This window comes from Leptonychotes weddellii, chromosome 6 (assembly GCF_054177405.1).
Source record: "Leptonychotes weddellii isolate Sample4059 chromosome 6, ASM5417740v2, whole genome shotgun sequence".
Classification (NCBI taxonomy): Eukaryota; Metazoa; Chordata; class Mammalia; order Carnivora; family Phocidae; genus Leptonychotes; species Leptonychotes weddellii.
The window spans coordinates 62362864-62378774 of record NC_138374.1 but is presented as its reverse complement, the minus strand read 5'-3'; the positions used below and the strand labels follow the sequence as shown (position 1 = coordinate 62378774).

The 15911-nt window shown below is 54.9% G+C and overlaps 1 protein-coding gene and 1 long non-coding RNA gene across 12 annotated transcripts in view; one reads left to right on the top strand and one right to left on the bottom strand.

Moving 5' to 3' along the window:
* The first annotated feature begins 2141 nt into the window (after nucleotides 1–2141).
* On the top strand, nucleotides 2142–4015 carry LOC145722225 (uncharacterized). The gene is made up of 2 exons (XR_014146333.1): nucleotides 2142–2500; nucleotides 3289–4015. It is a non-coding gene; the product is annotated as an uncharacterized LOC145722225 (long non-coding RNA).
* The window catches only part of TRIM67 (tripartite motif containing 67), a 49728-nt gene continuing 37797 nt past the window's right edge, over nucleotides 3981–15911 (bottom strand). For 5 of the 11 annotated variants that reach the window (XM_081824261.1, XM_081824262.1, XM_081824266.1 and 2 more), the window contains 5 exons: nucleotides 15104–15249; nucleotides 12689–12827; nucleotides 11018–11321; nucleotides 8995–9157; nucleotides 3981–7868 (listed from right to left, as the gene is read on the bottom strand). In XM_081824261.1, the coding sequence (XP_081680387.1) occupies nucleotides 7803–7868; nucleotides 8995–9157; nucleotides 11018–11321; nucleotides 12689–12827; nucleotides 15104–15249 (818 nt within the window). In that variant the 3' untranslated portion in view covers nucleotides 3981–7802. Of the gene's footprint in view, nucleotides 7869–8994; nucleotides 9158–11017; nucleotides 11340–12640; nucleotides 12828–15103; nucleotides 15250–15911 lie in introns of all 11 variants that reach the window. The other 6 variants (XM_081824268.1, XM_081824270.1, XM_081824269.1 and 3 more) reach the window with 4 other exon arrangements.

The window sequence follows — 15911 nt, the reverse complement described above, 5'->3', positions numbered from 1 at the left end:
AGAGAAGCCTCCATGAAAAACAGGCATCCAAAGGAAGATGGTTATAATGGAGATTCTGACAACAGCCCCAAAGGAAAGGGACCTGGGCTTCAGTGCAGTGGATCAACGTTCCCTTCCTGTCTACATACTGCTGTTTCCCCTTTGTGGGGTTTTCTTCCAGTCCTGGACACAGTCTGGTGGATCAGCGTTGCTCCACACGACACCCCGCCTACAGTTATTCCCAGTGACCCTCTCAGGGACCTTGAGATTCCTGTCCCCACGACTCTTGGCCCCATGGACCTGGAGACCCTGCTTCCCCAAGGAAGAAACAGCACAGCACATGCCCCACTGAACAAGGTTCTTGTCCAGGCAAGAAGAGCCACACCTGACAGGGGTGACCCTGACCATCAAGGGGAGCTAGGGCTACTGTCACCCAGTGGGGCCGGGAGGAAGCTGCACCCAGGCCGTCTCCCCTCAGGCATCTCTTCATATTCTTTTTGCCTGATTTTGATGGTAAATAGACCAATGCAGCAACCCTGGGGGAGAAGGGCCTGGTGACCTGAGGCTCGGACCCCCAGGGATGAGGGTCTGGATCACGATTAGCAGAGGGCGAGTGGAGTCCAGACTGACTAGGGGAGGAGGCAGACCATGAGCGTCCCTTGCAGCTCCAAGACCAGCTACAGCCCCGTGGAATGTAGTTCGAGTCCCTGGCCTTACCTAAGCTTCCCCCACTGGAATTCCGGAAGAGCTTCTCCCCAGACTTGGGGGAAGTGTGGGTCTGTGGCACGGGGGTGCTGGTGGTGGGCACTGTGATGCCTCTCTCAGGGCCCCTTTCAGGAACCAGTACTTCTCGCTTCATCGTTCTGAGTGGGGATCGCGTCACCTCCCTCCCGGGGTGGCCCCGTGCTCCCTTCCCAGCCCAGACTGGCTGAGGCCCTTGCTGGGTCTGTGTCACAGCTCGACTCCCGCCCGTACCCGCCCCCCATGGCCAGTCCTGCTTCCTTTGCTTCCATGGGGGGCGATCGGCAGAGCACCCGCTAGTAAATGCCCTGCTGCCTCATCTCAGTCCACAGCCGCCCCTACCCAGGTAAGCCCCGTTCGGGGATCCAGCAGGTAACTGAACCGTGAGGCCAGGCCCAAGGGGCCATTGGGAGGCATGTGAGACGGGTGCTCCTGAGGATCATAGTTTGAGGCAGTCCACAAGGACAGAGTTTTCAGGTCAGACACACCTGGGCTCAGTCTGTGTGGTTGAAGGGGCTGGTCGAGGTCCTTGGGGCTCATAGGTTATTAGGATGTCTTCTCCAAATCTCAATTTCTTGTAACCCCTGATCAGTGTTTTATTCATGGATGTATCTTAACCAGAATGTTACCTGTTACCAGTTTCCAGCCCTGTCACCTCTTGCAAGAATGAATGCATGAACTCCCCCTTGTTTGAGATGGACCCTATCATCGAGAGTCATGGAATCACCTCAAGATCTCATGGGCATGCGCAGCGTGGCCATATTGACCCTGGCGCCTCCCAAGGCCCAGGCCCTCCGGGTGAGAAACAGGGTGGCCTCCCCTCCTGCAGCCTCCGCCCCGGCCGCCCGCCCACTGGCACTCAGGGCCTGCAGGGGGCTGAGCAGTAATCACAGACTGTACCTTGCCTTTCAGTTGTTGGCAGTGTCAAAAGAATTTATTTCAAATCTGCTTAAGACTGATAAAACTCAGGTTTTCCAAAAGGCAATACACAAAGTTCAACCAACCCCCAAAGACCAGAAAACACAGTGTTTGCAATTCAAAAAATACAAACGCTTGTGGGTACCAATACAAAAATTAGAAAAAAGTTGCTTTCCTCCCCAGCCCCCCAACCCCCCGCCTCCCCCCACCCCGTGTTTCCAGTGGGACATGAACACCAACAGGACCAAGAGCTGTCACCATATACCAACAACTCTCACAGGAAGTGGATGCCATGGCTGGGGTGGAGGGGGTCAGAGGGAGAAACCCAGGGACATGGAAGTTCTGTGGACAGTCAAAACAAGGACACAAAGCTTGTTACTCTTTAAATTCCTTTGCCAACGTTAAACAAATCTCTCATGCTTAATACACAGTTTAGTGGGAAAGCAGCAATTCTACATCATGCATTTAACATCTTCTGCTTTGCTCACTCGGCGCTTCCTCTTGTTGCTGAGGAACCCCGGGGGCTTGGGGCGCCCAGTCACCCGGTGTGGGAGGAGCCGGAAAGGCCCGGCCCGGACTGGGCTCTCACCCAGCAGACGCCTACCATGTTCCTGCTTCCACAGCCACGGGCAGTCACTTTTCCAAACCTGAAGTCTGTTTTTTGGACTCTCCTCAGAGCCTGCCTGAGGGCCTGGCTGGGGTCTTCCCCAGGACTAGGGTGGGCAGCCTGCGCCCTCCATGAGCTGCACTGTGAGAGAATAGTGACGCCTCCAGACGAGACTCCCCTGTAAGGTCTCAACTCCCAACCGCTGACTGAAGTCAACGTCGTTCACTGAGAAAGCCAGGAACACCCCCTTAGCAGGTACTGCAAGTGGGGTCCCTGGGCTGTGATGACTGCCCAGTGGGTGCCTCCTACCTTACTCTTGGACATTGGTGGTCAGAGCTGCTCCCCTGCTGACATCTTGGGAGATAATGGAGTTACACAATGGGTTGGGGGACACCTTAGATACTAGAACTTAAGGTGACCAAGGAGGCAGAAAGGCAGGTTAACCTCTTTCCTGGTTTTATGGGGGCTTCTGCATTTGGATGCCTTTGGAACTAACAATGAGAATGCTGATACGTAGCCTGTTTATAGCACTTTGTACAGAAAGTACCATTAAAACAGGCCTCACTGGCAATGGGAACATTTGGGATATTGTGTTGCTTTGTATGGTCATGTGAAGCCTATTTTAAATGTCAAAATTTTCCCTCCTAAAGGCCAGGCAGCAGTGTAATAAATACATGCTCCTGGTCCTAAGAGGCTTGCATGGAAGACACTGTCTGTGGTCAGAGAACATTCTGGAAAGTCACCACACGGCTTGATTCACTGAATGGGAACCATTAGCCTAGATTCAATAGATGGACTATATTTTTTTCCTTTAAAAAGTGTTATTCTATAATCCTCACAATACATCAGAGGAGGTAGGTTAGTATGACTCGTTCCATTTTTGGGTGGGGATACGGAGGCACAGAAAGATTTAAGACGTTTGCCCACACCCATGCCATGAATCAATATCAAAGCCAGGTTAAAAAGAGATGAGTTTCTGAGGGCTGAACTTGGGGTCTGATCAACACATCCTACCCCAAACTTCGTCTTACTTATTCTTACAGTCCATTGAAAGTTAAAGCCACCAGGATCCTGTTCTCGCCAAGGAGGAACTGCCAAGGAATGTGATCAGAGAACACAGTTACTGGCTTACTTGCAAAACAGAAGTGGAGATTTCCCGGAATCAGCATAGACCTTAAATGCCTTCTGAGGAGATCTGATTCCATTTTTAAAAACCAGATAAAGGCCACAAATCCATTAAGAAGTTCCTGTTGCTTCCAGTCAAAAGTGGCCAAGGAAAAAGAAGGTAACAAGTTTTGCCTTCTAGGAATGGGGGTGTGGTGTGGGGGGCATCTGCAGGAGATACCAAGTGAGACCTGACAGCTTGGCTTCTTCTGGTTCACCCCATCTTCCCTACCTTCCCCAGCCGGCAGAAGGCCGCAGACCTATGGAAAACCCTGGACTGGGTGTGAAGATGAAGGCCCGCAGCCTATGATGCAGGCTTTCCATCTAACACTGAGATGGACGCCCCACATAGCACACTGCGTATGGACCCATGACAACCCACCAGCATAACCTAGTGGTTCTCAGCCCGGGGTGTCCCCCAGGGGGATACTTGGCAATGTCTGTAGACACTGAGTCGTTGCAGCTAACTTGGGGGTTGCTACTGGCGTCTTGTGTGTGCAGGCCGAGGATGCTGCTAACCATCCTCCAGAGCACAGGACAGCCCACAACAGTAAGAGAGTTACCCACCCCAAAATGTCAATAAAGCTGAAGTTGAGGAACCTGGCATCATCTGTGGGCCTTGTGATGGTGTTTTCCAGCATTCACATGCCGAGTCCCCCCACCCCCCCAGGTCTCTTCCCTACCCTCACTATCTCACCATGAGCAGGTGGCCATGGGACGGACCAGCAACAGCTTTGTGTAAGAGCTGCCCACCCCTCTGCTGAAACATGCCTTCACGGGGGACCAAGCCTTTCACTTGCAATCAGAATTAAGGCTAAAATGCAAATATCCCCGGAAGGAGGACACACAGAACCTGCGTTCTCATCCTTTCCTGAGAGTGCTCTGGTGGGCAGAGAAAGGTAGGGCATTCCCCGGGCGCCAAGAGCAAAGGAGGATGGGCCTGTTCCCATCCCCGGGCCCACTCCCCATCCTCCTCCCTCTCAGCGGGCCACGGGGTGCCTGAGGGTGTTGTCACAACTACGGAGTTCACATAGGGCTGAAGATTCAGCCTAGAACTATGTACAGTGCTATAGTTTTTAGGTCAGTTACTTTGTGGGTCAGGATTACTGATGTCCACTTTAATTAGAATCATTATTTTCCCAAACAGGACAGAGAGGGGGAAGCAGGGCTGTGTGCGATATCTTACCTTGCTTTGAATTAGGAGCTAGGATGCTATGCAGTGAGTTGCTATTGGACATTTTTAAAAAGGATTCATTCTAAAAGGAAAGGCATACACGTTGACCAAACTTGCTCACTAGCAAAGAACAAACCGCAGAACGACATTAAGGAGGCATTATTTACAATGCAATGGAACGTGACATTTTCAGTTACTTTGAATTCCTTTCTCACTGAAACTGCTCGATAGACAAACAGTTATTCCTCGGCCAGCCCAACAAAAGCATCGTCTTGATATAATTTTATGTACAAATATGCCACCACGTTCGCTGTAAAGGGACAGGGAATTCGATGGCAGATGAGAAACCCATGGCCCGTCGCCTCTACTCCAAATCCCAGGGGCTTCCTGGGAGGGTGACATAAAGCCATGAGCTGTTGATGATTCCTCCTTCGTTTTGCTGATCTCTCAAAAACACAGGTGTGCGGCACGGACCTGCCTTCTCTCTTTGGTCCATTCTTGTCCCTGAAAGGCATTTTGTGCTGAGGACAGGAGAGGTGGCCACAGGACAGCCTGACACGGGGCCCGGCATCAGCCGTATTGCTGCTGGGCTCCTAGAGGAGTTGGCAAAGGTACCAAGGTGCCTGCTCCCGGCCCTCACGGGGCCTCCTGGGGCTGCAGACCGCCGCAGAAGTGCGGGGAGTTCTGGAAGCTTCCCTCTGGAAAATTACCTTTCATTTCCTAAAGAGACCGCCCCGCCACTGTGGGACCTTCGCTGGTCCCTGTTCCAATCTCCCTCTGACCTAGGTGCTGGCTGTCCTGAGGATGGCACCAAGTCCAGCTGATCTATAGCAGCTCCTCTCCAACGAGGCAGAGCCAGGGCCAGCTTCGGGGATTCTGGATGCTCCCTGGCCTCTCATCCGGACCCCAATGCAGAAAGCCACCGCCGCCTTCCCAGCCACACTCACTCCTGGTGTCACTCCCGGCGCGCTGGTCCTTCTCCCACAGCTGATACGTCTGGACCCGCCGGCCACGTTTCATCAGCCCCAGGAAGGCCGTGGCTCGTCTGTGTCCTCCAGTCTTCAGGAATCCTCCCCACCTTCCAAGCTGAGTCCACCCGGAGCTGGCTGAGGAGTGACACCGAAGGCAAGTGGAAGCAAAGAGGAGAGAGGCAGCTGCTGGGAGGACAAGTGGCAGCCTGGGGTCTGGGAGGGACGTCCCCGGCGGGGGGATCTGGCGGAGCTCCGGGACAGGACGAGGAGCGCCTCTGTGCACCCAAGGAACCACGAGGCAGGCGGAGAATGAAGAGGCAAGACCTCAGCTCCCCTGGCAGGTGGCTGCCGGGACCGGGACACGGAGGCTTAGACAGCACCAAGCAGCTCCTGAAGACGCCTAGCCGGTCACACCTGCCCACAAGGCGGGGACAAGGCAGCCTTGCGGTCCAAGGGCGCGGGCTCTGAGGTAGGATTGTCGGATCTGCTGCTAGGGGGCATGGTCTACATAGCATTGGCCTGGGCGACTCAGAAAGCAAGGGCAGCGTCTGAACAAGCAGGTAGAACAAGCAGTTGCTGCCGGTTTACGGGCTAAGTTTTATAAAACTCCGATCCAGCAAGTGGACAAAATAAAATGCTTGATAAAATATATTCTTTTAAAAAGGAGAGAGAACGGTTCACTACCAGATGGAAAGTGGAGGTGGCAGGTGACAAGGAGGAAAAGAAGGAGAGGACGGCAAGGTGCTCTGGGGACAGGAGCAAGGCAGGCTCCGGGCTCAGAGCCCTGAAAGTGAGCTCTCTTTCTGAGAGATGCAAATGACTCGTGAGCATCCAGAGAGGAGATCCTCCAGGGAGGAGGTCTGCGTTCCCAGCAAGGAGGCCCCACCTCTGGGCCTCTCGGACTCCGCACACCCAAGCTCCCCCCGGGAGACTGGGGGGCTAGGAACACGCTGATATTGCTGTTTCCTGCCTTCTTCAGAGGACCTGCCCCCCCCCCGCCCCCAGGGCAGAACCACCCCTGCCCTTGGGGCCGCCTCCTGCTTTCAGGATGACAGTAGGGTGGGTCTCCAAGCAAGGGCCTAAGCGGCTTCCCCAGGGCCTCCCACCTTGGGCGCTATGAGTCTGGGAGAGGCCCAGCCTGGAAAAGAGCAACTCAGACAGGCTTGCAGTTCCAGAAAGAGCCATCAGGTGAAGACCCCTCACACTGTCATTCCAATGTCAGCGTTTTCTTTGTGTTGAAGAACTAAGAACTGAGTGAATGAATTTTAGCAGACTATCGTGTGTGTGTGTGTGTGTGTGTGTGTGTGTGTGTGTGTGCAAGAGAGAGACAGAGAGAGAGAGAGAAAGACACAGAGAGACTGGTTGATTAATGAAGGACCAAAGGAAACCATTTTAAAAGGTTCTCAACAGTTCGGTGGGAGTGGTGAAGGTCAAAATTAATGCCCCTTTCTATCGACCTTGGATTAGGTTTGCAAGGGCATAACATATGGAGACTCGAGGAAGCAAAAGGATAACATTTCCTGGCAAAGATGGGAACCTGCAGCCTCGGGACTGAGTGATGTCCCGGCGAAGGGTCAACCCCTGGGGCATGGGGTTCCAAAGTGTCTTCCTGCCTCCTTCTCTCAGGATGCCAATCTGCCTTCCTTGTGCTCCCCCAGCCCCCCAAAAGACAAGGTTTGAAAACAGGTGGCAGGAACCATCATCAGAAACCCCGGGTGCGGGCGCCTGGGTGGCTCAGTTGGTTAAGCGACTGCCTTCGGCTCGGGTCATGATCCTGGAGTCCCAAGATCGAGTCCCGCATCGGGCTGCCTGCTCAGCAGGGAGTCTGCTTCTCCCTCTGCCCTTCCCCCCTCTTGTGCTCTTTCTCTCTCTCACTCTCTCAAATAAATAAATAAAATCTTTAAAAAAAAAAAAAAAGAAAGAAACCCCGGGTGCTTTCTCACTCCCTTGAGAAAGGTCCTTCTTTGGGAGTATTTGCAATGTCCAGGAGGAATGAAAGGGACACGCACACCCACGTTCACCACCGACCAGTGGTCACTTTCACAAGTGGCCAGTCTAACCAGTTGCCTCAACAAGCATGGCTTGCAGACCTGTTCTGCGTCTCCCAAAGAACACTTGTCTCTAAGATACTCAGTGGCTGCTGGGGCTGCAGCCATGACATCATCGTCCTACCCTCATGGGTTCTTTGAACGTAGTGAGGGGTGCTGGGGCTTTTCCCGGATGCCGGTGAGCAGCTCGAGCTGAGAGGCTAGTTGCCTGACAGCTTGGGCCGCCCCAGGTTTGTTGGCACTTCCAGTCCTGTGTGCAGGGTGACCTGGAAAAGAAGACAGGGTGAGTGAGGGTGGGGGAGGCCACCGCGAGAACCCCGAGGGCTCACATAGCACAGTGGGTCGCCACAGGTAGTGGCCCGCTCTGTCGTGTGCTGTGCTGTTTACTGTGCAGCTCAGTATCGCTCATGCAGTGTCCGCGAGTCTGCCCTGAGGAGCTGGTCTGTGCCCGGATCACCCACTCTGTCCCAGCGGCCAGGAGCCCGGACGAGGCTGATGCTCTGTTGCAGCAGGTATATGGTTCTCGCAGTTGCATATTTGTTTCTGCTTTCTTTCCAGGCCCCCCGTTCCTTTCCGGCACCTGTTCTAGTACCCTTGTGGGAGGACAGCCCATACTCCAGGCTGCCTCAAAGCCCTTCTGGGAATGGGTGGAGGTACAAATCAATCCATCAGTGACTGATGCAGACCTATCAATATGCAGAGCCAGTGGGCACCACAAAGCAGGACTCCCAGAGGGAGGAGGGCTCTGCTGGAAACCAACAGTGCTGTCTCCACATTACTCTCCCTCTCCCCTCACACCCTCATGGGCTCCCATTTTGTCTCTGTCCTTTTGGGGCCTCCTGAGCCCTCCCCCAGGACGGCCCAGCCCTGAGATCTAAAAGGACATCTTTCCTGCCTGCTTCACGTGGGAGCCAGAGGGCGCAGAGAAGGGTGAGAGGAAGCAGAAGGAGACTCACAGCCCCTCAAACTGGTCTCTTCCAGCCCTCCGCTGTGTTTCTCCTCTCAGGGGAGAGCCACGCCTGGAAGGCCCCAGCCCACACCTGGCCATCGGCTCAAGCTGGGCAGGGGGCACTGACTTCCTCCCAACTGCGCACCGAGTGCCTCCATTGCACCTTTCCCAGAAAATGGAAGCCCTACCTGCTTCCCCACTCCAATCCCTCCCCCCCTCCCTCCCACGGTGGCTCCACAAGCTGCCACCGTAGAGCCTCTGCTTATTTCAAGTGAATACGCAAGACTTGATCATGCCGGAGAGACCGTCTCCAGGGAGGGTGGGCTGTGGTAGGTAGCAACAGTCAGCTTCCTTATAGCCCACATTGTCCAAGTGTGCTTCGGAAGCCCCCGAACCCCGAGGGGAGCCGCCAGAGGGGCTCCTGCCTGGAGGGTACGCAGTACCTGCACGTTGCGGTTGAGGCTGAGGGCCGGCATGAAGACCCCGTCCACGTGGCTGAAGGCTGTGGGGCCCTGCTGCTGCCCATTGATGAAAAAGGTCAGAGTGTGCTTATTCAGGTCCAGGAGCACCCCAACAGTGGCCCCCTTGCACACGCCGCCTTCCGTCCTGGGAAGAGAAGCCCCAGGAAGCCCCATCACCACACCTAGCTCCGGACGTAGGTGATGGCTCAGAAGAATCACGTAAAGGATGCTAGGAATATCCTCACCCGCACACAGCCCCCGCGGCCATGCAGGGAGCTATTCTTCTGGGCTATGAGACTTTTCTTGAAGTGCGCTCACCGGTTAAAGGGCCACACAGCAAGGCCTTACCCTTCGTGTATGCTTCCTTACCCTGAGGGAACCAGCTTATTCCGTCCCTTTTATCCTCACAGTCCCTGAGACCTGGACCCCCAGGGAGTTTTAGGGTTTTGATGAGTGGGTCCCACTTGAAAACCTGGAGTGGGGAGCGTGGGTAGGGAAGGCTCCTTTACCTGCCAAGGAAAGGAACTAACTTGGTGCCCTTGACAGTTTTAACCAATGAGGATGTTGAGATCCACAAAGGGGCAGACAGCCAGGTCTTTGGGAGATTTCAAAAGGTCCACCGGCCTTCAGCTCATCTCAGAAACCTCCCAGGGACTCCTGAAAGGCCGTGCATGGCAGGGGACAGATGCTGAACCTGGAATCAAGTCCCCCGTCTGAGTCGCCAACAGTGGAGCCTTGAGGCTGAGTTGTGAAGCTCTCAATAAACGCCCTGATCCCACATTTGGCGGTGGTGGGAATTCACAACCGCCGCGCCAGAAGCATCAGTGAGCGGCACTGTGCTGCGGGGCCCTGGCCCACCTGCCTCCTCGCCGTGTTGGAAGGGGGTCCTTCAGACTCCCTTCCCTTAGCTGAGGGCTGAGGTCTCCGCCTCCACTCCAGGTGCTCCACTCTGACAAGAAAACCATTTTTACCCTTTTCCGGACGGGGCAGGGGCTCATCAGCTGCAGGCTGATGGCGGGCCAGAGAGCAAGGGCGTGAGGAAGGGCGTAAGGAAAATCGGGCGCTGACCGGAAAAGCGCTTCCCAAAAGGGCAGGATTCCCCGAGGCTGTCCTGGGACCCCCGGGGCCGGATCCCGCAGGTGGGAAAAAGGAACTAGAGCCCAGCCCCTGGGGCTGTTCAGACACCGACCGCCGGGTGGCGGTAGAGACCGGGCCGAGGCGCACACACCTGTTTCCCACCCAAGCGCGCCTGCGCCCAGGGTCCGCGCGGGGCTCCCCTCCGCAGCCCCCCACCCGGGGCTCCCACCCGGCCCCTAACCCCACACAGAAGCGGAGGCGGGACCCTGAGCTAAGTCCTGACAGCGCCGCGAGGTGGCCCTGTGACTTGGGACACTTGTTTAACCTAAGCCCTTCATATACTCCGTAAAATGACTTTTGTACTGTTGTGAAGACTGAAGGAGATCGTGTAAATCAGGTGCTTCAGACAGCGTCCGGCGCGAAGTAAGCTCAATAAATGCTCCCCGTTATTCCTCCCGTGGGCAGCGTATCTGGGCACCGTTCGGTTTAAGCGAGTAGAGACGGAGCTGGTGGGTCTGGACCGGGCCCCTCTGTGGTTTGTGCGCAGGGGCGGGGTAGGTCCAGTCCCTGGAGAGACCTGGTCGCGGCCGTGAGGGCACCGGCCGTGCGGGGACTCGGGCCCGGCTGCCAGTGCGGAAATGAAAGGGGAGCAGAACTGGGAAGGGAACGACAGCCGAGGGCCCGGGCAGAACCCGGTCGTGGGGCCTACGGAGTGTCCTGTCAAGCCATGCCCTGGGGCTGCTCTAGTCTCTGCAGCAGGCTGTGCAGGCAAACACTCACTTCTGCCTGGACACTGGACACCCAAGTAGCTGCAACACCTCCCCCCGCTCCTGACGCCTGAGCTCGGGAATGGCCGCGGGGACGCGGTCCCCACAGGGTCCGCGGTCCCCACAGGGTCCTCGGTCCCCAACAGCCCGCGACGGCGCACCTGTTGGTGTGGGAGTTGCAGTGCATGAACCAGCTGCGGTTGTTGTCCACGTACATGGCCCAGGCCTTGTCATCCTTGCCCAGCATCATGTCCTTGACCACGCTGGCCCTGGCCACCCCAAAGGCGGGGTCTGGGTGGTTGTCGTACCGATCCACATGCAACTCCCAGTAGTGCACGCCCTTGGAGAAAGCCGCCGTGCCCAGCACCACCCGGTCGTCATAGCTGCTGCAGGTGGCCGTCTGGTTGTCATTGGATAAAATGATGTCCCGGTGCCCAGAGTTGGGGTCAAAGGTGAACCAGGCCACTGGAAAGGAAGGAACCAGAGTCAGGGATGGAATTGGCTAGCAGTCTCTAACCTGGGCTGGGAGAAAGACTCATTTGCATCCAGCAGAAAGTTGGCATCCATCATCGAATGTTCTTTCCTGTGTGATTCACACCCAGGCACACACGTGTTCCCATGCACATGCGTGCACACACACACACACTCTCGGATCTGTGTTCATCCAGATTCTCAATCACATGAGCCCAACCTCGCCAAGGAACGCAGACATTCGGGCCTCAGAGCCCCAAATCTAAATGCATTTTATGGAGTCTTGGTCTCTGACACCCTTCCCTTACGTTCCATACACTGCTGAGAGTTAAAGAGGAAGTAGATATCCATGGCCCCACCTGGTGGGGGGGGGGGTTGACACACAGAGAGGTGAAGTGATGTGACCAAAGTCACCAAGCTCCATCCTCCTGTTTCGCAGCCCATTGAGTGGCCTCCTCTGTTCTCCAATCCCTCAGGTTGTGGGAAGTGAGGTGCTTACTCTGAAATTATGACCACGATGCATAGGGCAAGAACTGCTGTTCTCCAGGGCAGGGGGCCCCTGCAGGCAGAGAGCTGGTGAACTCTTCATGCCTTCTAAAATGAGCCTGCAGGTTGCACCATTTTCAGAAAGCATCCCCAGTTGTGCCCTTGACAAGAGCATCTGCTCCTGCCCTTTCTCCCCTCCATCCTTGGGAGACTAACCAAGTGTGTCACATTTTCCTCAGGGCGCCCAGAGGATGTGCTAGGATACATGATGACAATAAACAGGATTGGCGTCATCACAGGACGCTGCACCCGAGGCCGGGGCATGCCTGGGTTAGCAGGGCAGATGCTTTTTGGAACATGCTCTTTATTTATATCATCACTCCCTGCTAAGGACTCAGATGACCAAAATCCCACGAACGCTGATGTGCTCTTGTTGCCAGAAACCTGAAAGGTTGCAGCTAGGTGTGTAAACCATCAGACCCGGGCTCTCACACTGGATATTCGAGGGATCGTTTCTTGCTGCGAGGAAAGTCATACCCAAGGACCAGTGGCCTTTTCTCCAGGACCGTCCTACCCATTCTCAGCCCCTGGGTCTCCCTGAGCCTCTCAGATGCTCATTTCCCATCCCAGTCCAGCAAATGGGGTGAAGAACTGGCTCTTTTTTGGTGGCTTGTGGGGAGGGAGGTGCAGGCAAGGGGCCACGGTGAGCAGGGCGGGGAGGGGCTGGGAAGAAAAAGTATACACTTCACCACTGCCGCATTCCCTCCATCCCGCCACTCCTCTGTCCTACGCAGCTGAGTGTTCCCTCCCGTCCTCCTTCAGAAGCTCGTCCACAGTGCCTGAATCTGGTCTTCCCCCGAGCCCCCAGTGCTCACCATCAGAAGTCTGCAGGACGACGGTTTTACTGTAAGGCCCGACGCCGGAGGAGTTGAAAGCCTTGACCCTGGCATTGTAGGTGCTGTTGAAATGCAGACCGTCGATGGTGCACAAGGTCTCTTTGCCAACATACACTTCCTAAAAGACAACCAAGAGTGCTCAGGAGGCGCCTCTGTTAGCTGGAAAATTTCTCTTGGCAACATGTTGTCATTCAAAGAGCTAGCGCCTCAATAGAGCTCTTGAATCAGGGGAATGTGGCTGAGTGGCTGCAGGGCCACAGACCATGTCCAAGTCGGGCACACAGTCCGACCACTGGCTGGCCAGCCCATCTGCCTGTGGAGATGGGAGGTGTGATGGGGTCCTAGGGAGGCAGCGAGGGATGGCGGGTCTGCAGCCAGCTAGCATGCCTCCGAGAATGTCCTGCCTCCGCTGAGGTCAGCTGGTCAGACAGGACTTCCCAAGGGGCTGGAGGTACAGAAACCCCCACTTCCTTCTTGGTTGGAGCAAGAGAAGGTTGCTGGGGTTTAGTGGGAATGTAAGCTAGGAAACGTGAGCTAAGCATCTAACTAAACAAAATCACCAATCTTTTTAGAAGAAGGGTCAGCACACGTGATGGGAAGAAGTGTGACCAAACACAGGTGGGGTCAAGTTGATTTGGATTGAGAGGGGCACTCCACCCCCTCCCCATCTTCTGCCACCCCTGAGGTTGGCATTTTCCACTCCTTGGCCCCCCTCCCCCAGAACTGCTTTGCTCACAGCCTTCTGAGACGGTGAGACATTTCTGTATGGGACCCCCAAAATCCTTTAGTAGGGATTTATTTTCTTCTCCATTCACTTCAAACTTATCTTTGTCCTCTTAACTTTCCCAAATGCAGAGCCTGGCCCTCCTCCTATGCCACTGTTTCTACTTTGTCTAAAACATCTTTCCTATCTGGTTGTTTAGGGGGTTGGGTCTTCATTTGTTACTCCAGGTTATTAATAATAGCAGCTGTGTTCCAGGCATTGTACAAGCCATTTTAATCCTCACATGATCTCTGAATGTTGTTTTTGTTTTTTTGTATTTTATATACAAGGAGACCTGGAGAAGGTAGGAAACCTGCCCAGGATCAGAGTGAACCAATTTGGAAGCCAGGGTTCAAATCCAGGCCCGCCTGCATTCAAAGCCAACACTTGTCCCACTATAACGTGCAGCTCCTCATAAATTCTAGCCCCTGTATCTAGCTTTTGTTAGTGGTCATGTCTCAAAGGGGAGAGGCATCTGTATTTGAATTCAGTGGCTGCTTCTTTGCACATCCTAAAACAGTCTTCTCTTCCCATTTCAGAAACAGGGACTCTTTTCCTGGTTTCCGGTCCCGGAGTTCTTTCTGGTCTTAGCTCCTTTGCACAGCCAGAACACGTGAGGTTTTGAACCCAATGAGTGATCTGCCATTCCGTGCTGACCCGACCCCAACTCGTCTCTTCCCTAAATTGCCCACATTCACACAGGACCCAACAATTCCTAAGGGTTCTTTCCCCAAGTCTTACGTTCCTGTAGGATACCTTTCAAACAAACAAACAAAAAATGAAACAACATATGCATAAATCCCTTTGAGAGAAACAAAAGGAACATTGGTCTTTGGCAAGATTCGATAGATGGTGCAGGTCTCTAGGAGAAGGAAGGTCACAATTGTTAATGGTGGCAGTGGTTTGTTCCAGTTTGTCTTAGTCTCCTCGGGAAGGGAAAGGAGGAACTCTCGGAAGACCCAGAGTTTGTTCTCCTTGGTGTTCCTGCCCACAAAGCAACTTGACAGTGACCTGAGCTTCGCTGTGTGAAATCTCAAGGTAGAGTTCTATTAGGGGTCTGGGTTGGGGTCTCTCCCAGATGGGGGAGTCGAAGACCATTTCTGGCTCACTAAGAGCCTTTATTGTCGCCACGATATTTCATCACTGGAAACGTGAGTGTAGAAGGTCATCCCAACCCAACCACCATTTACAAAGTATCTGTCTTCCCAGGCATAGCACCTTGCCGGGTAGAACAATCTGACCCAGGCAGGGCAGGAAGCGACAGAGTGTTGAGGGAGTGGGGACCTGCGTGAGCAGAGATATCTGGGAGGATGTGGAAGAATAGCTATGACTACACTGGTGGGGTGAATTGGGAAGTCGATCCATGCAGGTGACAACTTCTCTGAGCTCGTCCTCTGCCTCAGACCTGTGTCAGTCTTCAGAGGAAAGCTGTCCTAAATTTTCTCTGTGGCTGCCCCCTCTGCCCAGACCTAGCCCTTGGTAGAGCAGCCCTATCTTCCAAGGGTCCAGACCCACTAGCCCTCTGTTTTGGGGCCAGTGCCCTTTGGGGGCAGCATTGGAGCTGAGGGCATCCCCATGGGCTAGTCCAGAAGCTTCGGTGTTACCCCCCAAAGCAATCAGGAGGGCCTCACCCGGAACTGGCCCCCGTCGCCGTCATCCAGCTCCAGGATGTAGCCGTCCACGGGGCTGTGGGTGAAGGGCGGCATCCTCCAGGCCAGCGTGACACTGTTGTTGTGGGTACAGCACTTCTCCAGCTGCAGCAGGGGGCCGGGTGGTACTGTGACAGGAACCGCTAGTTCAGTGCCCCAACCCCTCGAAGGGCCCCGGACACCTGTGTGGACTCTCCTCCCCCCTGGCAGTGGCCCCCGGCCCCCAGAAGGAACGGTGGCCACCTGTGGTCACTCCCAGCCTCTCGCAGCCCCAGGAGTCTCCCTCTCAAGGCGGGTGGGGGCGAGGGCAAGCACGGGTGACTGGTGACCGTGCACTTCCAGCGTGTCCTGGAATCTGGGGTTGGGGGATGGGAGAAGCATGGCAGATGCCCCTGCACCTCTGCGTCTGGAGCCCTAAGGAAGGGCTGTCCTCTTCTCCACCTGCCCACTGAGAATCCCTAGTTTTGAGTCTCAGACCCACGAGGGATTCCCACAGAGCCGGGGTCTGCGTGTCCCCGCATGCCTCCTGGCCACACACAGGCCTGTGTGGACCCTCTCTGTGGCTTATACCGAGGCTTGGGAAGGAGCTATTGGGGTGGGGGGCATGCAGAATTCAAAGACACATTTGAACTTTTGGCTGGAAGCACCTTAAAGGCCCAGGGAACCAGATCCGGGAAGGAGAGGCAATCTTAGAGTATCCAACAGCCAACCCTCGGAATTAGGGATGTGAATCAAATGTATCTTAAGTTCTATCATGGCAAGATCAGGAAAAAGGTTTTATATTCTAGCT